Raw genomic sequence first — 27119 nt, 5'->3', positions numbered from 1 at the left:
GTTGAATAAAACATAGCATTGATTTTCTCATCCCATATGCTGGCTTCTGTCTTCCAAAGAATATATCTTGAGTATTTCCTCATTTATTCTTCACTGCATCTGATTCTAGGAGAAAGGAGAGGAAGTGCATTGTAAGTTTCTGGAGCTTGTTCTGTATACTGCTAGAAAGAAAATGCCAGTTGCAGACGCATGAATACAGAGTTCTAGAAGTATGATCTTAAACCCCGTGTGTTACTCCCTGTAGGAAAGTGAGCAGACAGGGCAGCAACAGGCAGGAAAAGGCTTTTGCAGAGGTGCAGTACTGAGAACTGTGTGTGTTTACGTGCATTTGTTTCCATGCATGGATTTCATGTGTTAGGAAAAACCTCCTCTGCATGTTGTGCCCAGGAAGCAGTACTGACACTGGCCTTCAGATGAAGCAGGGAGCTCTTCTGCTATACATTGTCCTTCCCTCCTCTGCCTGGTTTCCTCCTTGGGACATTGCCTTCCTCTGTTAGTTCCCTCTTCCTGGCATATAACCCAGACCCAACAATTTCAAAGCAGCCTCAATAGCACAGCTTTATCAGCTCCACAACACAATTAGAACCTGCTTTCTGTAACAAGGCAGTAGTCATACCCTGACCAAGCCTGTGACTCATTACAAACAAGGTCCCTGTGAACCAAGAAGGAAAGCAGAAATCTATAGGCTTAGAACTAAAAAGAGGAACTGAAGCAAGCTAATGCCCTAGTGTAATAACAGTTGTTATCACAAGCCTCTAAAAAGTGGAAATTAAAGATGATAATAGCACCCAGGCTACTATTAATTCTAATATCCAGGCCCAGTTCTACAAAAAATGCACCAGCTTTACCACAAAGCCTTAATCTGCAGGAGGGTGACTTAACACAGCTGTACTATGCGTGCTTTATCACAGAGAACAAATTGAATGGAACTCCTCTAGGACTGAAAGAACAGAGTGAAAAAGTTTTGGTGTGTCTTACCATCACCATCCATTCTAGATTTCTTTTCAAGCAGAGAATCCATTCCTTCCAGACTATTTCGTAGCCTGCTGTTAATGTCACCAACCCTTTCCTCTCGATGCTGGATTTTTCTTAGCAGGGCTGTCACTGCATCCAGAATTTCCTGCTCATTCTCCAGAAATTCCTGCAATGACATGGGGTAGAATGTTTCTTTCCCTCAAAATTATGCTGAGAAAGCTTTGTGCATCTTCTTTTCCCATAGCTTGACCAACCACCCAACTAATAGCTCTGCAGGAAGCTTTCCACTGATGACCCAATCCTTGCATTAAAAACAGGTTTTCCTGTCCTGGTGGTAAAAACTTCCTTACAGTTTGGTTTAATTCACCTTCTGAATAGAGCTGTCCTCTGACCATCTCTCCAGAAGGAAACCTGTAACAGAGCTAACAGTTAAGCTATGGTAGGTTGTTCTGTGAAGAAGATGCAAGGACTGCAATACCACTTGTTGTTTGGAGGCTGTAATTAACATTACCACGAAGCACTGCCAGGTCATTCCCAATTTTCACTATCGCTGACTGGTGGCCTTCAGCTTCAGAATTCATTGCCAAGATATCTTCTTTCATCTGTGCATTGCACTGTAAAATAAAAATGAATGACTTGCCACAGTTTGTAACTTTCCTAAATAAATTTCACGCAGTTTCAATGTTTCTAAAGATATCAGCAAAAAGAATCGTAGAATCACAAAATGGTTTGGGTTGGAAGGGACCTTGAAGACCATTCAGTTCCAACGTCCTCCTGTAGGCAGGACACCCCCTTTAGCCCAGGTTGCTCACAGCCCCATCCACCCTGGCCCCCCCTCGTTCCTCACCACCTCACAGTAAAGAATTTCTTTTCCTAACATCTACAAGAAGCTGCGTTTCAATTTGCAGATATGCAAAGGTTAATTGTAGCCCTCTGGATGAGCTTTCTTTCGACAACAGCTTCCATTTCATCTTAATAAAGTTTCACAGTTGCCAAAATCAACGCAATACGACTACATCCATCGTACCGAGTAGAACAGGACAGGGCACTGAGATCAGCCACAATAGCACATCCAAACACAACCTTCCTTCCTCTCTTCCTCAAGATAGGATCATAGGATTATAGAATGGCTTAGGTTGGAAGGGACATGAAAGATCACTGAGCTCCAGCTGCCTGCAGCCAAGGGAAGCCTTTGTGTGTCCATGAGGATAAAATGCCCATGGACATTGGCATGGCATGGGCACAGCAGCTAGTACCTAGCATCCACAATGTCAGCAGGCACACACTCCCTACCTGCAGCAGTGGAGCACCCTGCTTGAAGGCACCAGCAGTGCACACAACTGCACGGATGTGGTTTAAGGTCTGGGCGGCAGCCTGAAAGCAGCTGGCAATAAAACCACATTTACAATCCTTTGTGGGGAAGGAGGCTCTGCTATTCTGATAGCCCAGGTCTTGAAAGGTATACAGACTATGCCCAAAAGCACATATTCCAAACAGCACAGGCATACTTGACATCTCACTACAGCCTCCTTCACATGGCAGGAAGGCCTTTTCCTGCAGCAAATGAACTTCTGATTGAGAACGAGCACTATTAATCTTCAATATACTCACTAATTTGAATCTGCAGTTCTCGGTGTTCACAATGTCAAGTTTTCTGTTGATCTCATAGATGTCTCTTTCCAGCAACTTCATAGTCTCAGTTTGATGCTTCAGCTGGCTGACTGCAGCATCACGCTTGATGCACAATTGCTTCTGTAGCTCCAGCTGTAAATAACAAACTGTTCACTGCTAGCTGACCTTTATACAGGAGTTTTGTACTCAAATAAAGTGAAAAGATATTTTTATAACACAGCACCTTTTGTTTAATAATTGCAAAGTAACATCTGAGACAGGTATCTATACTCTCTTACCAGGAAAGAGGCAGAAATACAGAGAGGGATGCTCATGGTCCACAAGGAAGGAACCAGCTCAGACACAAAAGTGGCCTTCCCTCTGTAGGGCCACCCAATGACAGAGATGTCACATTATTGTCACTGGATATGCCAGCATACAGAACCATTGGTTTCTGTGTTGATGTGGAAGAGTCATCAGATTTTCCCACTTACAGGACGCTGCCCTAGCAGTAGCAAGCATCTGAATAAGAGCAGGTTCACAATGGCCTCAGTTCACCAGCCTCTTTTTGGCCTGCCCATGTGCCTAGGCAGTACAAAAACAAGGCTTAAAGGCAACTCAATATGAGCTGGGCTATAAGCTGAGCAGAGATCCCCAGACAGCACCCAGCAGACAGAAACACAGCAACAGAGACGATGGCACACCCTGAGCCCCAGCCTGTCTTCCCCAACCCCAGCCTCACAGTGCCTGTGAGAAAGCAGAGCTGGTGATGGAAACGTTACAGAAGTAGTACGATTAAGTTTGAAACTTTTACAGTTTCCTCCTTGAGCATCCCAGTAGTCTTGGTTGATTTCTGAATGGCTCTTCGGATTTGTAACTCTTCATCTTTCTTTTCTACAAAGCAGAGAAAGGGTTTTTAAGGCAGTGTAATGAACTTTAGGTAAAGCTACTGTAAAGAAAACTAGGTTCTGTCAGTAAGCGAGCTGTTTAACTGGTCTGGCATTTAGAAATACTCCATATTTATGCTACAGGATTATCCATACAGTTTATGGATTCTAGTTGTTGTGCAGAGCTCAGTTTAAACTTGTTTCATAGTTCATCTGAACTACAGGCAAACAAAGGGCTATGGCAATCTATTCTCAGAAATAGTCCTACTATGTCAAGGAGCTACTTCACACTTACTCAAAAATGATTTCCTCAACTCTTCATATTCTGCATACTTCTCCTCTCTTTCCTTCTGGGTTTCTTCCAAAGTTATCCTGCTCACCTTAAACTTGTGTTCTATTTTAAGAAGATTTTCACTTGCAGTTTTGATGACATCCTTTAATGAAAAAGAAATACTGATTGATAATCTATCGAAGCAGCATTTCATGCGTAAATAATTAAACATAACCAGAGGGGAGAAAGAAAAACAAACAGAGGAAGCAATACTGGAAGTGAGTTCATCTTAGTCCATCTCCCTCTGCTCTACAGCAGAATCAGTCAGACCTAAATACCCATGAGAGATGTTTTGTCCTTAAATCTGTAGCAGTAGAGGATGCCACGTCTCACAACTGACTTCAGGGTTCCACAGTTTGTGCTGTCAGTGTTTTCTTAGGTCCCAACTTTTTCTTAAGTTAAATCTACTCTGTTCCTGTTATTTGCCTCAACAAGTGAACAAGGAGAAAAGTTTGACACCTACCTATCCTTTATTTGTTTGTCAGTTACCATTTTTCCTAGGTTTACCTATTTTAACTAGAAAAGCTGCACATTTCTTCAACCTTATTTGTTTTTTTTCCTGATCATTTTTGTTGTACTCCTCTTGGATCTCTAAGACTTAAATCCTCCTTTAAATGAGGTGATCACTACTCAGCACAATGCTCCACCAGTGTCCTGCCAATCCAGGAGGAGCAGAAAACCTGCATCATGTGCCCTGCCAGCCTTTGTGCCTCCTTATACGGACTGGTTTGATACGTGCCTTTTTTTAATCACTACATCTCTTTGTTGGCATATGTTTAACTTGCCAGCTTCAGTCCTATTTCTCACTGCTAGACCTAAAGACCTTCCCCCATGATGGGCTTGTAACAGATTTGTATCTAAACCCACAGATAAGCCAAAGGAGTTCTTTCTTTCCCCCTTAAATTGTTTTTCCAATTTGTTAAAAAACATTCTGAATTCCAGTTCTGCACTGTAGAGGGTGCTCCCACTCTTATCATGACTGCCTTCTGCAGATGGGATTAATATTCACACTGTTCTACCACCTGAGTCATTAAAGAAAATACAGATTAATTTCAACCTGAGAGCAGGCCTCCCTCAAACATCTGGGAGCACTGTTGTATTTGGCCAACGATGGGCTTGTATGAATTATATGCTGTAGGTTGTTACAAAGGATAAATGTATATGTGAACTGAAATTATTAATCAGTAATAGAAGAATTGCTATTCTTCTACCCAGCATGGCGTAAAATTCCATCAAAAGCTACTGAATGTACGTGCCACCTCCATCCAAAGAAGTTTTTGACTTGTCATTTGTCATGGAGATAATTCCAGCCAGAATGTTGACCAAGAGCCTGGGAACAGAGCATATGTTGTATCCCAAAGATCAGTGAGGTGCTTGAAATTTCCCAAAGCCCTGCACGGTTCATAAGCAGCCTTTCTCTGTCTTCCTTCCTTTGGGAAAGAAAACCCATCAGTGTTTTAATGAGCACTGACACCGAGTTGCCTTGAGTTACATACAGCAGACCACTCATCACTCAAATAGATTTGCAAAAGCCATAATTCAGAGAATTTGAACAATGTCTAAAACCAACCTGTCACATTTCCATGAATGCTGGCTTGTTTACCCAAAAACAGTGAAACAAATTGTATGTGAACAAGTAGTTATTTTTGGGTAGTTCACAGTACAGTTAAATGGATGCATCCTGTAACTTAGTTTGTGCTGGATTTTTATTTTAAAATGGGAGGCATCTCTTCTGAGAAAAACCTTCCCTGCATGGCACTTGATTGACAGAGATGCCCTTACATACATTAATACATGTTTGGGTTTGTACTGCTTGCAGAGTCTCAATAATTCGAGGGTCTCTTCATAAGACTTTTTGAGCACTAAAGAAACAAACAAAAATCCCACTATCAACAGAAGGAAAAAAAAAAGAGAGAGAAATGTCTTGAAATAATTACTGAGCCTACCTCCAATGTGATGCAGCAAACACTGCCAATTCTGCATGGAATGAGATCAATTCATCCACCAGAAATTGACCCGGGGTTAATTAAAAACAACAACAACACATCAAAACAAGCAAACGAACACAAAGCTTACCTCCAGATATTTTATTTTATTAGTAAAATCTTCATTATAACTCCTGTAATCATTTTTTCTCTTTATTGCTTCTTCAGTCAGCGCTTTGATTTGGTTTTCAGACTGAAGAAGTTCTTTTTCAAGCTCTTTGGTCTCATAATGGAAAACAGAACAAAGGACAGGGATTTCTAAAATATACATTGCCTATCTGAACCACTAGGAAATAAGCAATCAGAATAAAAGGAGACTAATCTGCATTGAAAATACATCTGCTGAGATAAAGAATTGCTTTTAAATTATTAATGATGATAAGATATCATAGAATCGTGACGTGGGAAGGGACCTCTGGAGGTCATCTTATCCAATCCCATCTACTCAAACAGGGCCACCCACAGCCAGTTGCCCAGGACTACGTCCAAATGGCTACTGAATACCTCAAAGGATGGAGAAATTAAGACCTTTAGATACCAGAAATCTTTAAACCTGACTACATGCTTATTAACTTGCAATGAGTTAGCCCTTACCAATTTACTCTGAATTTATAGCATCAACATATTGTACCATTCAATGTCTTCAGTTATACTACCTGCTGTCTAACATACCTCCAGAAGAAGCTCAGCATGCCTTTTCTCACCAGTCTCTATCCTTTCATTCACTCTTCTGCTTATATTCTCCTCCTCCAAAAGAAAGAGTTTGCTTTGCATTGCTAAGTATAGTAGCTTCCACTGAAGCATCACTCTAGTGACAGACCATAAGCAGAAATAAGTTGAAATTGGGAGAAAAAGCAAAGGGAATGAAGGGAGACACAGCATGATTGGACACAGCATTACTGGAGCAAGTTTAATTTGAGAATTTGGAATATTCCTCCATATTATTGAGGGGAGAATTAGGTTGGATGTTAGGAAGAAATTTTTTACTCAAGGGATGGTGAGGCCCTGGCACTGCTGCCCAGAGCTGTGGGTGTCCCATCCCTGGAGGTACCCAAGGCCTTGGATGGGATGCAGCCTGAGTGGGAACAACCAGTCCATGGCACTGGGTTGGAACTCAATGATCTTTAAGGTCCCCTCCAACCCTCTTTGATTCTATGATATCTTCTGTAACTTCAGGACTACAATCAAAGGGGTTCAGCTAGAAGCCTGGGATCCTGACAGAATCTAGAAAGGATGCATAGAAAGACAGAAAAAACCCTACGAGTTTCTATTTAAAAGTGTCTCTGAATTGAACACAGAGAAGGACTCTAAAGGCAACGAGTCTTCTCTTAAGTCTGGACTAAATAATTTGGTTAATTTCCTTAGCAAATTGAAAAGCTAGAAGGGACATGATTTTGTGTTTGTAAATCCCTGGGGCTTGTAAACTACAAGAAGGACAGAGCATAGCACTGATACAAGAACAGCTGCTGACATGAACATAGTGGAAGTCAGGTGAAAGATTCTTATTCATTAAAAGAGTTAGAATTTAGAATGGCACTTTAACGAGGGGAAAAGCAAAAGCAGCTTATTGGATTGAGCACAATTGCATCTTGGAGACAAAAGCATGACGTAAATATCCAATTCAGTGACCAATGGACATTAATTAAATTTAAAATCAATGAAAATAAATAACCAACAGTTTCACAGCTTTCTATCCTGGTAAATATCAAATACCTTATGAATTATGGAGAATATTTACTGCCGTAATGATGAAGACCAACTTACATGGTAAGTTCAATGATTCTCACCACTGGGCAGCAACTATTCAAGTGAAACCATGGGTATATTTGAGGAAATGTTCTTCTCTTGCCTTTCTATCACTGGATATTTACATAGGAAGGCTTTATTTTTATATCTCTGATGTAATAGCAACTAAGTGCAGCAATGCATCAATTTACTGCTTTGTTTTTAAAGATGCAGTACACGCACTCTCTCATCTTACCTCATCTTATTTTCTGCCTTCAATTTTTGCTCTAGAGATGCCAGTTCCTTTGCATTACTTTCCTTGGCTATTCTGTGGAAAAAAAAAAAGAGAAACTTTCAGAAACAATGCTGAACATTTGCAAGCACTTCCCATCAAATTTTTAGCAGAGCTTCTCAAAATATTCCTTTCATTAAACATTTATTAGATGGACAGAGGCAACGTGGTACCTGTGGATCACATCTCAGCAATGCACATTCTGTAGCGTTCAGCCAAATGGTGTATTACAGAGTTTCTCAGCTTCAAAACATCCATTTAAAACTAAAAGAGTTGATATCAAAGTGCACAATTCTTACATGCATTCAGTATATTCTAAGGGAGCTCAATACAATGAAGAAAGGTTGGTGGTGTGAAACCAGCGATTCTCACTCCTTCAAGATTCAAAGACAACGGGAAGTGCCTGCTCCAAATCCAGAAGGATTCACAAAGAGGTAGGAGGGGACTTTCTTCCAAAGGTTTTATTGGTTTAAATGGAAAATTGATCAAACCAGCACTCTGAGACATTTCAGTAGTGCTGCACTGTAGCCCTAAGTAATTCTTGCAAAACCATGAGAAAGTCCTATTTGTTTCTATTCCATACTCAGCAAAATTATGTTCATAATTGTAAAGTTGGGTTTCCCATCTCGGTGGGTTTTATCCATCAAAGATTGCCCTCTTTGAATGAAACCTGGCAGACTAGATTTGAAATGTCATATTAAAAAAAAAAAAATCAATCTTATAAAGCGAATGGTGGCATCCTGAACATATTACTCACCATTCTTAGAGAAAAGAAAAATTAACAAGAGATCCTAATTTTGGTTTCCACTTTGGTGACCCTGTTAAATTGACTGGGAGCTCTGTGCATCATTCACTGAAATTAAATGATTTGGGCTAGATGGACAAGGATGCTGCTTGTCAGGAGACCAGCGAAGATTCAAAGAACAAGGTTACTATGTACAAACAAAATAAAAAGTAGGATGACAGAGACTGGGAAGGGGTGACCTCTCAAACAATTTTTCTAAGAGGTTTTGTGTTGTCTGATGTAACCTGATTTACAAGTCTGAGAAAGCTGTAACAGCCCTTCCTTTCCTGTCATTAGTTTAGATTCCAAACTAGTGTTAAGATACTATCTGATGACTATTTCACTTCTGCATCTTGTTAATTTGGTTTTGCAATGTAGATTTTATTTACATTGCTCTACAAGTTGACCTCTTTACCAGTGTATTTGCACTCCATATTTACATGGCAGCAGTATTTCTTTTGCCAAGAATAACAAATACACTGTTTGTATTAGATAGAAAAGTACTTCTTTCCCTACAAAGCAGGATGAATGTATTGTGTTTTCATGTTCAGTAAAAGGGAGGCAAGTGAATATTTTCTTGTATTTTATCTATAATTATATCCATAAGCTGAACAACACTGTATAACAAAACATTCCTCAGTAGGATTTAGAGAACAAGGAAGCCACATTAACACAGCCCTTTGGTGCCACACCACAAGAAAAGCTGTGCAGAATGAGGACAACTGGCAGCAAAGAACACACACTGTATGCAATATTTGGCTCTGCTGGGTTTGGAGGACATAACTGGCTGATCCTTTTCACTTTCTCTTGCAAAGGATGATCCTCCAACAGAGAGTAAAAGCTCTTCCCCTTGCCAGGATTACCCTCCTTACTTGAGATTTTATTTTTAGAGTACAACATTTAGCATTCCTGTCCTGATTCTCCAGTAAACAGGCAACCTGGGACAGGACATCTGGGGTCAGTCCACGTGGCCAGTTCCTCATCTATGGCAACAAAATCCCCAAATCTCTTCCACCAGCTGCATGTTCAGAAAAAGCTGCAGTGCCTGGACAACACTGCTCCCATCCACACCCCACTGACTACACAGCCCAAAGATTTGGTATTTTGAGAGCATTTCTGTGCACAAGACTAACCTGGTTTTACTTTGCTTTATCTGAGCAAAAGCAGATTTTCTCAGATACCACCATAAAAGGAAGATGGTTTGGTCCAAGGCCTCATACTACTGTATGGAGCTTCCAGTCAAAACCAACGTTTTTGAATTTTTACATTTTGCACTGCTACAACTTATTTGAATTTCAATTCTTATTTGAATATTTCTCATCTCATGACAAGAAACTGCAAACTCAATTAGGGTAACGGGCAGCTGACCTCTCCGTAGTATGAGGTTTCATTCCAGCCTACTGGTAAAGATCATAAACCCTTTTAAGTTTGCTTTATCTGATGTTCAGTTCAGAATATCTCAAACCAGCAAAGAAGAGGACTGAAATTATTTACTACTGCTGATTTTGAAAGATCACATACAATAGGCTGTCTTCAAGATGTTCAGTTTCCTTCTCCAGGTTTTTTGCTTTCATCACAAGTTTTTCTAGAAATTCACGCTTCTCATCTAACAGAACAGATAACCTCCTCAATCTAACAGAAGAAAGAGATGTAGAAATGTGGTCTCAATATGCAGCAAGAAAAGCATTAGCCATAAAAATCATAAAATGACAAAATTAAAATATCCGGATCCCAAATCTGATAGGTAAAACCTACTTTGCCTCCATCTCATCTCTTCTTCTGGACCAGTGTTTTTCTTCTTCCAGTGCTCGCTCAAGCTTCTGGTGCACAGCTTTGTTTTCCAATTTAAGTTTGTTGTTCAGGCATTCAGTGCTTTGTAGATATTTATTAGCCTACAAATAAGGTCTGTAGATGTTAGCTGAATATCCTCTCTTGTAATAATGTTCTATGCTGCTACAATGCTTTTCTTAAAAAAATCTGAACTTTTAAATAAATTGAGCTTGACTTCATACATGTAATTGACATACACAAATGTCACGTCAAGATTGCATCTCTGGATTTTCATTTCCATGTCCCCATTCAAACCAATTGGTCTGAAACAACCTCCAGGCTGTGCTGCTCCCAGACACGTGGTGCCTTCCTCCACATAGAGGCAGGGACTCCTACTGTGTGAGCCACAAGAGTGATGAAGTGGGAATGGGGAAGGACTGGCCAGGAAGGAGCCCTGGGAAGGTAGGCATGCAGTATTAAAGAGGAGGGAAGTCATGTGTCATGGCTGAGGGAGACAGGGGTAGGAAGCTGGAAGAGAGAAAGGAAGTAGGAATGGGGTCCTGGCTTGTGATTGTGGGAGTGCGGGACAACTGCGAGTGAAGTGTGCATTTAATGAAGAGAACTTGGTACTTCCTAATGCCAATATGTCTGAGTTTTTAGAATCACTGAATCACAGAATGCTTTGGGTTGGAAAGGACCTTTAAGATCATTTAGTTCCGATCCCCTGCTATGGGCAGGGACACCTCTCTCCAGCCCAGGTTGCTCACAGCCCCATCCAGCCTGGCCTTGAATGCCTCCACGGAGGAAGCATCTACAACCTCTCTGTGCAACCTGTTCCAGTGCCTCACCATCCTCACAGTAAAGAATTTCTTCCTGGTATCTAGTCTAAATCTACCCTCTTCCAGTTTAAAGCATTCCCCCTCATCCTGTCATACCTGCCCTTATAAAAAGTCCCTCCCCAGATTTCCTGTAGGCTCCCTTCAGGTACTGGAAGGCCACTATAAGGTCCCTCCAGAGCCTTTTCTTCTCCAGGCTAAGAGCCCCAGCTTTTTAATGAGTGGATACCTTGCTCGATAGACATAAATATGGAGATACAATTCATTAACTTAAGTTAGAAATCGTCCCCAGATGGATGTGTGTAGTCTGCATAACAATAATCTCAAGCAGTAGGACTTCCTTCACAGAATCAGCAGATGGAGTGCCACAGCTAATTATCTTTCCCACACAGGCAATATAAATTAATGATATAAAGAAGCATGGAGCCAATCCTCAAGAATCACTATGAAAATTCCACACCCAGATTTCCAAGTCAGGATACCAACCTCATTCTTGTAAACAAATCTCACCACAATCTTCATGTATACATCAGTTTGTCCCATTCTTTTATTGCACATGGACTCTCTCCTAAATCAACACCCTAGTCTCAAAACCCTCTAGTTTCTTGCATCCCAGCTCACAAGACCATAGCCTCAGGTTTACACCACCTCTCAGTACCCCCTTCAGTATCATATCAACACTTTCCTGTGATCTTAGTTAAAGAGGAGATCTCACCACTGCCTTCAGAGCCTAAGCAGAGTAGAAGGCAAATGTTTGTGCGCCTTCTACATGGTTGTACCCACCAAACATAGAGGCGTGGGCAAATCAAAGCACCTAAAACATTTCATGTCCCACTTTGGACAGGTCTGTGATTGACTGTTTCATCAAAACCTGGCTTAGTAAAAACTCTGACCAGAATAAAAATCTCTTACCTTTCCAAGTTCCTGATCAAAATCCTCTTTTTCTTGTGCAATTTTTGATTGTGAAAGCAGTAACTCAGAATCAATCTGATTTCTATTAAACAAAGTCAATTTGGACATGTTAGGTGAGCACTAACACAAGATTATTAAAAGCTATCATATAATAGCTTGGGTTGGAAGGGAATTCAATGATCATCGAGTTCCAGCTCCCCTGCTGCAGGCAGGGTTGCCAACCACTAAATCAAGTAGACCAGGCTGCCCAAGGCTCCATCCAACCTGGCCTTGAACACCACCAGGGATGGGGCATCCACATCCTCTCTGGGCAGCCTGTCCCAGCACTTGCCACCTTCCCAGTGAAATGCATTCTTACTCTCAGACCCTTTGATATAAATGTAAGCTATGTGAATGTCTGCATGCATTTGAGATCTATTTCATACAGATATTCTTATTCATTTATGTCCCCTAATATATCTGATGAGAATAAAACCTGCAAAAAAGTTATAGACATACAGAACTACCAGGCTTTCTACTCATAGACCTTAAAATACAAGTCAAGGAAGGCTTGTGGGCGGTATTTTCTATAGACAAACTGATAGAATATTCAAACAGCAAGCAGACAGACCTTCAGGTAAATAAACCCTACCAGCAAGAGTTTAAAGTGGTAGAATTTGAGTATGAATTTATCCTTTTTCTTCTGATGGACGTTGTGCAATTGTATGTTTTACAGGATGCAGTCAGCACAAGAGCTGCTCCCTTCCTTTGACTATCTTCTAAGCAAACTGGGAGTGATGGAAGAAACAAGAGTCAACCTAAAGAAGTGCCTCAGGAAAGAAATGTGAGGCGAAGGAAGAACAGATACCACAAGGGTGTCCTTTTGTATTAAAGGCAAAACCCAAACTGAACAGGCTTTGAGATAATGTGCCAAATACTGTGAAGGAAAAAATTACTGGCCAGATTCTTTCTTTAACTCAGCTGCTTAACTTCATCTGCTTCATCAAACAATGGAATGTGTTATGAAGGGAAAACACTCTGAAGGAAATAAAGACATTCATAACATCTAACAGCTTCAGAAATTCAGTAGAACGAGAACAGAAGGACAATACTGTTACAGTGAGGCTATAAAATTCACCACAGCCAGCGGTCCATGGTCATTCACCAAGTTGCAACTACTTTTAGGCCCTTTAAATGTCAGCAAAAACAATCTCCCTAGCCCAGATCCCATACTCCAGAGGGTAAAGATAAGCAATTTGTAACTGTCTGCAGAAGCAAGAGCCGTGACCAGATGGTGGCTGCGGCTCATTTCTTTCCAGTAATTACACTGTTAATTAATGGCAGTACTCATTCCACAAAGACATTAATGGATTTGTTCTGCCATCAAGAGAAATATTAAAGTTCTGAACGATACTTTTACCCATGTTTCACAGAACTCTTATTTTCTTCTTTGTATGGGTTCTTAATCCATCTTACAGAGCAAAAGGGGTTCAAACAGAAATCTGAACCATCAGAACATCTCATTTCTCCCCATCCCCTTCAGTCGTATAAACCTTCACACGACCAATGGCAGAGACAGAGGGGAAGCAGCACAGATCTACCCCTGGTGATGCTACGTTGAGGATCTCCACGTTGAGCTCTATTGCATGTAGCAAACAATTCCAGAGAGAAACAGCTGATAGAACCAGCCTGTGCTGTTTAACTGGGTGCAGCTCCAGTCCAAAAGGAACTTTTACTGATTGCTAATTCAGATTAAACCCCGCTTAATCCAAAGTCTTCTCTGTGTACCCATTGAAGCCACTAGAAAGACTCCCATTTATTGTTGCATTACAATTTATAAAGAGAATTGTAGCTATTTTACAGTGTTAAGCAATTCACAGGCTCTGTAGAATTCAGCTGGCTCTTCATAAACTTTGCTGTCACCTTTCCCAGTGAAAACACGGATGCAGTCTTAGCAGAACGATCAGCCCAAAGGATTCATGAATTCTTACCTCTTTTCCAAGGCTGCCACCATGTCTGCCTGTTTGACAGCCATCTGCTTTTCCAAACATTCCCTCTTTTCTTTCAGTTTTGTGATGAGAATTTCCTCGTTATGTATTGCCTATAAAAAAATTAAAAAGATTAAAAGAATATTTATAAAATATTATAAAATAAAATACATTATTAAAAAAAAGCAGACAACAAATCCCTTTCTGCCACTGATCTTTAAGACTTTATAACATCTGGATGGGATTTTCCTCTAACGAGGAAAGAAGTCTGAGATTCCAGAGTCAAAACAACAACTGTCTGCAAAGAGAGAATGCTGAGGAAACAGTGGTTAGGGCTGTATTCATTATATCTATCTAAAGGTATCTACGATTCCTCTATTCTCAAAAAAAGATTCTCAATTCAGTAATTAATCAACAATGCCAATCAATTAGCTAGCATGTAAGCTTACTATCCTTCTTAAAAGGATTTCACTCTAAATTCCCCCTCACTTCGACCAATTTTGAAATTAAACATTGATCTTTGCACTAACAATGAACCACAGCGACTCTGCATTGAACTCACTGTGGAATTCAGACTTATCAGACGTTGCAGGTCCAATAATTTTATATTCAGGTTTTCAAACACGTGCTTTTTTGCCAAAGTTTTTTCCTTTTGAGCATCAAGGATTTTTTTCATTTCTCTGCTCTGCATTGAAAAGAACACAATTAATTCACTCTGAGTAACACACTACACGTTTAAAAATTTATAGTAAAGCATCTGGAGCCTCTCAAAATTAAACGAGCACATCTACATTAGCAGAAAATAAACTTCTGCCAAAACCACAGCTACGTACCAAAGGAATAAATTCTACATGAAAAAGAAATAATAAATGACGCAAATGAGGATCAGAACAGGAGGGGATACAACTATTTATGAGGGTGGATAGTGATAAGACAAAGGGAATGGTTTTAAACCGAGGCAGGGGAGGTTGAGGTTAGATATTAGGAGGAAGCTTTTCAGCCAGAGGGTGGTGAGGCACTGGCACAGGTTGCCCAAGGAGGCTGTGGATGCCCCATCCCTGCAGGCATTCAAGGCCAGGCTGGATGTGGCTCTGGGCAGCCTGGGCTGCTGGTTGGCGACCTGCACACAGCAGGGGGTTGGAACTGAATGAGCACTGTGCTCCTTTGCAACCCAGGCCATTCTATGATTCTGTGATCTCTCAGGAGCTCATGTGATTTTGGTTCAGTGGAAGAACCTGATTATACCTTCCCAGGAACACAGCTACAGTTCTGTTCTGAGGAGACATATTCTCTATGAGGAAGCTTTCATTTAATCTATTTGCTTCTTTTTATGTTACCATTCAGAAAGGATACCAAATGTATGCAACTGAAAGTAGGGCAGGATATAAAAACCAGTAAAGCCTTATCTCACAGTTTGCTGGTAAATATAGGCACTTTTATTTTAAGCAGTGTGTCTGGAGGGATGCAATCCCAGCATACAATCATTTGTCCCACACACAGCAAGAAGGATTGATACAGACATCATGAGATGATCTGATAGAACATGGATTTTAGAAACTGTGCAGTTTTGGTGTGTGTGTGTTTGTGTGTACACAAGGACCCCCCACACACAGACAAAGCACCTGTATCTACAACAAGAGCCAGTTCTGTGCTTGGCTGCTGTGAGGATCTAAATTAGCTGCAAACAGAAAGCCAAACACAGCATTAGACACAATTTCTCAGGGCACTTCAAAAGCTTTACCTTTCCATCACACACTTCCATCTCTTTCTCAAGCTGACTCATTTTTTCAGCTATTTTTTCTTGTAGTTCTTCTAACTCTGCCTTTGCTCTGATTATTTCTCTTTCTGTAGCTCTTGTTTTACGATCAGTCTCCAGTAAGAGCACATTTGTGTTAATTTTTGTTGCCATCCTTTCATTCAGTAAGTCCACTTTTTCTTTATGCTGTATCTGCAGGCGCTTTTGTTCCTCACTGAAAAAAAAGAACCAAACCATTCACGTCTTCTGTTACTTCAGATGTTATTTCTGTTGCTTTGAATGTTCATTGAAATAAATACTTGCTTATTCATATGTTGACAATCTCAAGACTCAATCTCTACTGTAAGGCACAACATTCACCAGCACGTGTGATTAAAACCATTTAAGACACTTCACTCTAATGGAACAGCTTTCTGCTCTTTATATTACTACCTTCCTAAAGTTCTACTTTTCATAGAATCACAGAATGGTTTGGGTTGGAAGGGACCCTTAAGATCATTCAGTTCCAACCCCCTGCTATTGGCAGGTACACCTCCCTCTAGAGCAGGTTGCTCACAGCCCCATCCAGCCTGGGACTCCAGTGGGATTATTTTCCAAAAGGCTCATTAAAAATGGAAGGACTGCCTTCAAGCACCAAACAAATGGAGAAAGAAGACTTCCCCTAAGAAAATGCATTTAATTTATTTTTGAACAGCTCTCTATCAGCTTGCCAGGGGGTGACAGTAACACGAAATCTTTCAGTGAGAAAACAAGAATCAGCTCCATATCTTTGGGTAACTCTTGAAGAGGGATCTCTATCACAGTTACTAATTCATAGAATCACCTGAGTTGAAAAGGGCCATAATGATCATCTAGTTTCAGGGTTCCTAATATTATTTTTTTTTCCTAAACTGAGAGTTATGATCTTTGCAGTTGTTCCTTAACAAAAATCACTGAAAGAGAAAACTCTCCCTTGACAAAGTGAGAAGCCAGGCAGCAGCCAGCTTTCCCCAGCCAAGCTTATCAGGGTTTTCAGGGGGACAGGCAGCAGCAAGCGAGCTCTGATGTTCAAGAAACCAGATCTGGAGAAGCAGGCTTGCTGCTGCAGCACAGAGTTGCCTAGAAACACTGCAGCTAGCTGCAGGAGTGAGGGACAAGCACTGCTCACCATGTTTTCATAACATTTCAGTTCGCCTTAATCACCTTGTCAGTATGTTTTTCCTCTCTCAGATAAATACTTACCACAGTGCAGCATTCTGCCTTTCACAAAGGGTTTGCTTCTCATCCAATAATTCAATTTCAGAAGCAATGTTTTTCAATGCAGACTGCAGCTGATTCATCTTAGCAGCGCCAGATTCACGTGACGCAGCAACAAGAGCTACAAAATAAACACAAAACACACAGAAGCCTCTTAGCTGCAAAAAGGCATAGCTGAGATAATGCATAAAGGGATCGATTCATAATCTTGGACCCACCACTGTAAGTACTGTCACTTGGCAAGGAATAGCTGTGATTCTGAGGCACTAACTACATAACATCCCCTAAATCACATGCTTTATTTAGCATTTCAGTCTTATCACAATTTCCCTGAGTCATCATCATTTATCAACAAGAAAAAGTCTGCTGTGTTCTTAGAGAGCCATTGCTCTTTTCCAAACTATATGCCTACAAAATCCCCTGGGCATGCAGTGAAATGATAAATATTCACTGAAAAACATCTGCACCAGCAGCTCTGGAAGCCATGGAGAAGGAGCAGGATCACCTTGCTCGAATTCAACAGCATTTCTCCCTGAGGGGCCACAGCTGTGTGAAACTGAAGAGCCCATGTGAAGAGGCTACGTGGATAAAACTCTTTTGTGCACGGGCATTGCACTAGAGCATCTTTTCAGCTTCTGAGATAACAGTCACATGAGGTACAACCACCCACCCAAAAACACTTAGAGCAGAATGGCAGCAGCTAGTATAAACAGCCAGCTAGCTGCACAGCAACCATGCTATAGGCAGAGAGAAGGTGAGGGAGGGATCTTGCTGTAAGAAACAAATCAACAAACAGAGAATGCAGCTGGAAAAAAAAACAAGGAAAACACTACTAACTCCACTAAAAAGCTCTGCTGTTTCCCACTGAGCCTACAGCTGATTAATTCCACTGTACTGCAGGTGAAGCCCTGCTCCATCAGTCTCCCCGCAGTGCTGCCATCCCTATGAGCACCACACTTAGAACCATGCAGCCTCGTGGTTACCAAACAAATCCAGCTCTACTGCTTCTCCTGTAAATCAAAAAATTCCAGTGCTCATCCAGATCAGCTACTTGACTGCTGTTCTTTGTGGATACAAGTGCAGTTGGAGTCACAGCATCATTAAGGTTGGAAAAGACCACCAAAATCATCTAGCCCAACCATCAACCCATCACCCATGCCCACTAAATCAAGGGAGATGAGAGTTGGCAGAGTATGCCTTGGGCATCTTGAAAGTGAAAATAGAAAAAAAAAATCTCAATCTTCATTTTCATGTATTTTCATCCTTTCATAGCCCAAGATCAAGATACTTCAAGCCTGTGATTCTGGTGGCTTGCTTTAAACATCTATTCCACGTGAGATGAATCATGTCTAAGTGCTCCTCTCCATCAGCTGTAGGAGGCACCTGATTGACATTGGTCAGATGAGCCCCACCCAAAGTAATGTTTATTATTTCATCATTATTAATCCTACTTCACAAGAAAGGAACTTGCAGAGCACTCAAGTGCCCCATCACAAACATCAGAGAACAGCTGTGGCCCTGCTGCAATCAGAACTAATGCTGCAGCTCCCCCATTGTTCTTCTAGTGCTTGTGCACAGTCTTCAGCGAAGATGTCTCACTGTTACACAAGAGAATAATGCCTCACAGAATCACACATCAGCATCTTCATTCATTAATAAGTTATTGACAGCCATTTACCATTTCTATTTCACAGAATTCTTCAAGTCATTTGCATGCATGGCAAATTCAGTTTTCTTGTCTTTCCAGAGCTAGTGAGGTTGGTACTACCTGTCATCTCTGCAGCAATCTCTCCTGGAAAATTGTGCATTCTGAAGCGAAGCTTGCTGTTTTTTATAGTCTCTTCTTCTAGGCATTCAATGGTATTCCTTCGCATTTCTTCCTGCCAATTAACAAATCCGCAAATGAGAACAAATACAACAGGTGAAAAAGCACTTCTTCCTTACAAACCTCTTATCATCCTTGCTCACACTTGTTCTTCCTTTCTTCCAGTCTTCAAAATAACAATAACTTGTCTTACAGGGTGTCACTTTAGCAACAGAAAAGCCTAATTTCCTCATGGCCCAAAGCTGAACAGAGCCTGCAGCTGGCCTTCAGATACACCAGAAAGTCATCTTCTGGTTCACAGTTGGCTGTATGGAAAGGATCACCTTCAGGGTGATGGAAGAGCGAGAGAAAATGGAGGTAATCAATGGCAGCAACCAATGGTGGGAAGCAACTGAATCCTAAAAATCATGTGATTGAATTTCAGGTGGATTGACAAAGATTCCTCCAATCTCCGGGAAAATAAATCCGCTCTTATTCTCACAGATTCTCACATCACAACTTATGCATAAAACCAAGCCCGTTTTTCTCCTTCCTTTTTGCTAGCTGTTACACTCACCAGCAAAGACAGTGCAGAAAAGATGCTGTTAAATTTTGCTGCCTACATAGCAAATTCTATATGCATGATATAAATTATTTGCCTTTCCTTGAGAAGATGAAATATTTAGATATGTAAGATAAATGCGTAAGAGGTTCTTAATTTCACGTGAATTACATCCTCAATTAGCTGAAGCAGTGAAAAAGAAAACAGCTTCATGAGTTCAGCACGTTATATAAAACACTCATCTCATGAGGCTAATGCAGAGCTGGTCCAAATAGTTGACTCAGAAGCCTACTGATGGAGACAGTTTTTACAAAACTTACACCTACTTAGACAAGTGCCCTATGGAGATACTTGTTAAAGTGCCTTCTGCTTGAAGCCATTCTGACTTCAGTGACCTCTGAGGTCTTACAACAAAAGCCATTTACCTATGAACAGCCCTTCTCAGCCGGTAGTTGAGGTATTATCTTCCATCACCACATGCAATACAGACAGTTCTTTCAAGTAAACACAAATTATCCCAAACCAACTCCTTTGGGCTGAGCTGAAGGGCAAAGCACTTCCTTACTGAACTCCGTAGCACCTGTTGTATTTACTGACATCAGTGGGGCATCCTCCCTGCAACTCCAAGAGAGAAGAATGCATTTTCTGCACCCACCTGTCCCATCCCTGGAGGTGCCCAAGGCCAGATGGGGCCCTGGGCAGCCTCATCTGGTGGAGGGCAGTCAGCTCACAGCAGGGGTCAGAACTGGATGAACTCCCCTCCAACCCAAGCCATTCTATGATTTTATGTTTCTCCCTCCCAAGGGTGTTAAGGCCTTTCTGATAAAAAGAGCTGCAGGCAAGCATAGGCTGCTGCCTTCTGGAGGTTTCTGTGATGCTACCACTAAGTCACTGTAGGTCTGGAGCTGACATCTCTTAAGAAAAAGCAAACTGTAAAGACAAGACAGAGTTTGAAACAGAGCTTACACCCTCAGTTCCAATTTGCTAACATAAGACTCTTCCTTTCTTGACTCAACAGAAGTGTGAGCGCTCCCCCAAGCTCCACTAACCTGCAGTGAAAAAAAGGCATCCACTGCTCCCACATCAGAACACCAGTAGATGAGCTCAGGCTTGGATCAGCTGGGTGGTCTACTCTACTCAGGTTGGTTTGTGCCATCACAGCCAAATCTCTGCAGGCAGCAAGCTGCATGCAAACACAACCCAACCTGCTTCTCTCTTGGGGTAGAATATAATGTACGCAAGAGAACATATGTAAAATCACAACTGTTGGAGACTGATTCTGTGGTTACCAGCCAACTTTCTGCAGTATATCCCAAACTAAGTATTAATTTTTCTTACCAATTTCTCAATAGCAGCAATAGTGTCTTCAAGGTGCTGCACAATTTCCTCACTGAACGCACAGTCTTCATTTTTCACGTGTTTTTCTGAAGCAGAAAAGACAGTAAAATAAAAATGGATCATTTTCAAAGCTTTAAATACTGCTTGTCTGTTCTGCAAAGATAGCTCCGAAAAAAAGAAAAAAAAATTGCTTAAAAATTATTTTCTAAATCTCTTTTGCATGTTCTAAAGTAGGTCAACATCTTTGACACTCCTCCTGGTGCATGGAAAAGGCAGATGTGTGGGGGGCACATGAGGTCCATGGGTCCCAATCAAGTCCTCAGTCCTAAAATGGCTCCAAGTTAAATTCTGTGCAAACCATCTTTTAAGGCAGTCATAGAGAGAAGTTTGCAGAGGTTATTAACTGAACTAAAAGCTCTGGATCAAAATAATTTCCCTTTCAGGAGGGTGCAGCTAATCTTCCCAAGTAGTAATGGCTTCATTATGTCTCTTCCCAACAAAAATACTAACCTGGATTCATCAAAACCTGAAGTGAGATTTATGTTAGTGCACAAGCTGCTCTTTGTATTGTTAAATTTGATTTAGCTCGAGCTAGAATAAGAATTGCTGGGATTTGAATTCATCCAGAAGATCACTGTACCTGTTACAGTGGCACGACATTTTTTGATATGCTGATTTTGTAACAGAGACTAAAACACTCACAGGGGGAGAAGAGGAAGTTCTTAATCTAAGAATGAGTGGATTCACCTTATCCTGAAGCAGAGGGAGCAGAGGCACACTGCTCTGCCTGCCCAGCTTCAGGCCTGCAGAGCAGCACCTGCCAGCCTTAAATTCAACACAGCAACGTGCTGTTTTCTAGAGAAACACAACCAAAGGTGGGGTGCATTGCACGTAAATAACAGCCCATGTTGAAATCTAAGCTCTGCTTGTAAATCCCTTATTTTTCTAGTCCTTTAAGTTACCTCCCTTTCAGAGCCCCTCTTCATTTCTTTGTATGTTTGATCCTTTTGTTAAACCTTTCTATTTTTTCCTTACGCCATGCTCTAAGACGCGTGGTTTGATGCCACCTCCATCACTGTCAAAACTCTTCCCTTTATCAAACCCTTCAGCTTTTTAAACGTAGCACAGAAATCAAAGCGACACGCAGAACGCATCAGCTGCCCACTTCCTGGCCTCTGCCATTCAGAGCCGCAAGCACAAACTTCCTGCTCCAAAAACAGCGCCAGTCACAGATTATCCCCTCCACACAGCAGAACATCACTTGCATACCACATTCTTAACGACTATCTAGCCAGCCTTCCTTCACACCTCCAATCCTTCCTCCAAACTGCTCGGTCCTTATGGCACATGATGCACAGCCCCTGGCAGTGGCCAGCAGGGCAGAGCTCTGTGATGACAGACGTTAACTGGTGGGATATTCCTCATCAAATCGGATCTCATACTATAGTTTATGTCACCCCAGGACATTCATCTCATCTGTGCGTGCTTTTTTCTAACCTCTAGGTTTTAAGCTCTGTTAAGGGACTTTACACTTGCACAGCCTTTGAAACTAAGCTGTTGAGATGATGCCCTGCAACAAATCTCAGAAGGAACGGGGAAGCTCAGCTCCTGGTTCCACGCAGTCCTTCATTTGACAGCTGAGGCCTTTAGAAGTGAATATTTTGCGACACATCTCTAACCACAGGCTGTGCCCAATCCTGGTAATGCATAAGAAACCAGTTTTGTTAGACAAGAATAACTCTCCATCACAGTTAAACACGTTTGACTGCAATGGAAAGTTTTGAATGTTCTGAAATTGGAAAATTTGAAATGATTACCAGAGGCAACATCCCTCTGTGTGCAATCCATCCCTTGGGACTGCTCAGCCTTAATACTTGTCTGCCCCTACTTCTCAAAGGAACACTCCAGAGCTAGATAAAGCTTGTTTGAAATTTATCTTTTGCTATTTAGATTATTTGGTGCATTTTTCTCTAGAAAACTTTATTACTCTTAGCTCAATTTCCTTGCTTACACTTGCAGCAATCCTTCTTTTGCAAGATGATTAATCTTCCCTTTTAAAGCAAATTTATTCTGCTTTTAGTCATTGCTCCGTCTCCTTCATAAAGGCCTTCGCACCAAATTGCTGAATTGTTCCAATTTCGCATCTCTGTAATCCACTCAGCTACCCTAAAAGTAGAGTGTATTTTTTCACAGGAGGCAGAGTGATAAATGTGATTCTATTGGTCACATTTATCTTCCATGAAGGCCCAAAAGCTCCATAAGCAGATTTTTGTCTGATACAGCCCAGGAAAAAAAAAAATAGCATTAAAGACAATTAAAGAGCTTGTAACTTCTCAATGCCTAAAAGGATTGAATCTGTGCTTTCAGCTTATTTAAGATGTCCTTCTTTCACACAGCATCCCATGTGCTCGCTTCAGAGGCTCTGAGGACCACAAGCACCTGCTTCACACCACCTGCCATGACCACAGAGCAAGGCACATTTGCTTTCTTAATGTACCACCAGATTTCTGATTGAAGCAATGCCCCACAGTGTCACTGTCATGAGGAGGTTTGTGATGCAGGTGTAAACTGCAGCTGTCAGTGAAAACGCTGCTTCAAGCCATGCTTCTAGAAATAAGATGCAATGGAAAGCCTTGAAGAAAAGCCCTAGACATCTTCACATTCGTGCTTGCCAAAAAGTCTCGAGAGTCCCACAGAGGAACCAGATGGCCACATATGTGATAACAAAACCAAAAAGGAAAGGAGGAAATGCTTTAAGAACCACGGCAGCCATCTCGTTTAGAAACATGCAGCCAACAGACAGCTCGCCTCCACCAAACAGTGACTCTTTCCTTCGGATTTTATGTCTCCCAGTGACTCTTTCCTTCGGATTTTATGTCTCCCACATTAACCCAAAAAACTGGGCTGCAGGAAGGAACAGCCGATGGCCAGAGCAGCCATGGGAATAACATCAGCAATGTTTTCTGAGGATGCTTATGACAAACAACGCTGAGGCTAAAGAAATGCTTATTTTCCCTATGAAGCTGTGACCTCTCTATCTTTATGGTACAAAACACAGCACAGCTCCTGGTTTGGGGCTTCCCCTGCTCCCATCCACACCAGGCTATGGGGTCACATCAGAGGGAGAGCAGCCCACCCTCCCGCCTGTGGCACAGCCTCATCCTGCCATGGGGAACAGGAGGCGCCTCAGCAACCCCCAGCCCTGTGCACGCTCACCCAGGCTCTGCAGGCGATGGACGGCAGCCAGGGCTACCGCAGAGGGTGGCAATGCCACAGTGCCTGGCTCAGGCCTCAACATGGTGCCTGCGCCAGGCCATGCTGTTGCTAGGACACCAGGCACTGCAGGCCAACAGCCACTGTCACCTCAGCTCCAAGGAGAGCACGCTGTGTCTGCCTCCAGAGAGACCAAAATATTGCTATATACCTACAAGCATCTAGGACCACATATAAAATGGCATTCTTGCAAGCACAGTGCATGAAGTACCGTCACACACTAACATTTAAACATGATAATTTCTGGCCTTGGAGGCTATGCTGGCACCCCAACCTTTCAAAAGTTGCAAGGTTTTGAAATAATAAAGTGTAGATTCTTTATCTGCTGCTCTGAGCCTGCATGTTACAGCTGAGCTATATTTTGAAGCTTTCCCATGCAGCTGTGGCAGCTAAGATCTATCTTTTAGATGCAATCACTTGGGATGGCCTTATCACCTTAAAAATGGGGTCTCTAAGAACTTCTATTCAAAATGTAAGATGAAGTTATGAGTGAATGCGGGAATATCGGGTAAAACTACTGATTTGTCCCTGGAGGAATTCAGATATGGCACTGGGGGACGTGGCTCAGTGTGCAAAATTGGCGGTAGGTGGACAGTTGGACAAGATGATCTTAGAGATCTTCTACAACAATCCTGTGATTCCATTCTATGATTCGTTGTTTATTTCCACACAAACTGAGCTCAAAGATATAAACAATCAGCAGGACAACATCACTCCTTCATTACCTACAAAATTCAAATGCAAAGTGCTGCAGTTTTCCTCTGGAGGTAACCAGCTTGTTAAGAGATGGCCCCTTCTTCCCTGCATATTTATGGCTGCTGTCACCTTGCCAGGCTATTACTGGAGACCTTCTCCATTCATGCTCAGTATTGATTTACGGCTCAGCAAGGGACAATCAGCAAAGGCAGTGGCATCCTTCACCTCCGGGTCGCTAAGAAACCGCTCTGGAAATTGCCAGGTGCTACCCTGCATTAAAGGACTTGCTGTTAACTCTATATGTCACTGTCTGCTACCTTGTAGGCTGTAGCAAACTTCTGGTAATGCTCTTCTGCAGGTTGAATATACTAAGTAGAATCATAGAATTGCTGATGTTGGAAAAGACCATGAAGATCATCCAGCCCAACCATCAACACATCCCCACTGTGCCCACTTACCGTGTTCCTCAGTACCACATCTACCTTCTTGCACACCTCCAGGGACAGTGACTTCATTACCTCCTTGGGCAATACTGTGCCAATACTTCACCTTTCAAAGAAGAATTTTTTTTCCCCCCCAAGTACCTCAGTTATCTCCTAGAATCAGCAGACCCATGTCTTTATTCCACTTCAGGCAGAAAACCAGTATCTGGGTGAGCTTAGTGGTCCCTGGGCTAGTAGCCTCCATAGGGCTTCTGGAAGACCTATGCTATCTGGCTTAATAAAAAGCCATCTGTGTTTCATGATTGCTAATTGTAAAATAAGGCCTCATTAGAAAGAAAGGAAGGGCCTTCTTTTTCTGGAAATCCTTTGTAGTCTTAGGGCAGGAATCAGGCTTCAATGGACTTACTGGTTCCAGAGAGTAGGCACTTTGATACTTGGCCAGCAGTTGAAATCCAGGCACCTCTGGGCCAAGTAAACAAATTGATTTCTGTAATGCCGAAGTCCTGGAGGCAAGTTTTCAACTTTTTCAGTGAATTTAACTCATGAACTAGAAAATTATACTTGAGGAAAAGCAAGGAGTTAATTTCTTTTCAAGCAATTATGCACTCATAGGTATTATTTTAGCTGTTCTTTCTGTTTGTTTGGTATTAGTTCAGTCAGACTATCTGCAGATGTTGCTTTCAAACTCCTAATAAAGACTGGGGGGCTAAATGGGGACATAAAAAGCACAAGTGTGAGCAAAGGGTAGGTCATAAACTAGGGTGGTTTTACAACTGCAGCAGGGCATTTAAACTACGAGGTACTTTGAATTCCAGCCCTAGACTTCTAGGAACTTATTGCTGCCTTGTGTTGGAAATAAATTCAGCTCTTGTGTTGATCACCGAATGGGGAAAGTCAAACCCCTGACCAGCCCTTTGGTAAGAGCTGCCAGACAAAGCAGCACCAACTCGCAAAAGCTACCAGGTCTGAATAAGCAGAATAAGAGTACTGTTGGAGAATCATTATTTGCCTACATCAGCATTAAGCATCTTAATTAAGCACTCGCCTACACATATTTCAGCCTTCCCAGTGCTCAGCCCCAGTGACCATAAGAAGAGTGAGGATATCCCCCTCCCCAGCCTTCATTTTGCCTATTTAACAAGAACAAATTCTTCCAGCCTCCTTTCCTGTGATGGGCCCTAATTCCTTTGGATACCCAGTAGCACTTCTCTGCCCCACTACAGCCATCCTCTATTTAGCCCTCTTTTAGGCCAGTTAGGGTTTTCTTGTCAGTTTCCACACACTGACCTTCTAGCCTACAAGAGAATTGTCTGTTCTCAACCAAGGACATGTCTTGCACTTGTGATGCAAAATATCATCCATTTCTTATTAGGCTTCAAGGCTACCGAGTTCTTTCTACATGAAATCCCATTTGCCCTCTCTGATACTTCATTACTTTTAATCTTTACCAATATTCATTTGCATCCTTTGCATCTAGGGTATCATTTATTTTTAAGTCATTTCACTCAAAATATTGCTCATATTTGGGAAACTTCACTGCTGATGTCTAACAGCATAAATTGCCATCTGCTCCAGAAAAGCTCCTTAAAATCTTCTATTAATCACCATTTAATGTGGTTTGCTTGTAATTTCTCAGATAGCACTGTATCACAGACTCCTGGTACATGACTGTAGTACTTTATTTATTTCTTCAATATATTCAATAAATATTTCTTCAATACATTCAATAAATATTTTATTTATTGTACAATTAACAAATGTACAATTAGAAGAGTGGTGTAGTTAGGATGGTGTTTTATATGGGTTTATAGTTAGAAGGATAATCTTGGTGGAAAGAGATGATCAAAAATGAAATGCTCACCTGCATCCTAAGCTCACAATAGAAAACTCCAAAAGGAGGGATCTCCAACCAGAGATCCTTCCCTGTGGCAGTCAG

The 27119-nt window shown here is 41.6% G+C and overlaps 1 protein-coding gene across 8 annotated transcripts; it reads right to left on the bottom strand.

The window, feature by feature from the left end:
* On the bottom strand, positions 1-27119 carry LOC125695200 (probable DNA double-strand break repair Rad50 ATPase). Of its 8 annotated transcripts, XM_048949363.1 has the most exons (20): positions 27045-27119; positions 20772-20857; positions 18836-18947; positions 17053-17188; positions 15817-16045; positions 14638-14760; positions 14079-14188; positions 12109-12190; positions 10346-10482; positions 10112-10222; positions 7771-7842; positions 6462-6597; positions 5881-6012; positions 3769-3907; positions 3401-3480; positions 2587-2739; positions 1487-1589; positions 1343-1386; positions 979-1141; positions 1-105 (listed from the first exon to the last, which is right to left on the bottom strand). In XM_048949363.1, exons 3-20 carry the CDS (start codon positions 18939-18941, stop codon positions 80-82), a joined length of 2082 nt encoding a protein of 693 aa, XP_048805320.1. In that variant the 5' UTR covers positions 18942-18947; positions 20772-20857; positions 27045-27119; the 3' UTR covers positions 1-79. The 8 variants fall into 8 exon arrangements, with proteins under 8 accessions (XP_048805320.1, XP_048805319.1, XP_048805322.1 ...); XM_048949362.1 differs by lacking the exon at positions 1-105 and having other exon boundaries at positions 164-1141; XM_048949365.1 differs by lacking the exons at positions 1-105; positions 10112-10222 and having other exon boundaries at positions 164-1141.

The sequence above is a fragment of the Lagopus muta genome, chromosome 6 (genome assembly GCF_023343835.1).
Source record: "Lagopus muta isolate bLagMut1 chromosome 6, bLagMut1 primary, whole genome shotgun sequence".
In the NCBI taxonomy this organism is placed as follows: domain Eukaryota; kingdom Metazoa; phylum Chordata; class Aves; order Galliformes; family Phasianidae; genus Lagopus; species Lagopus muta.
This window is presented reverse-complemented; position numbering and strand designations above follow the sequence as displayed.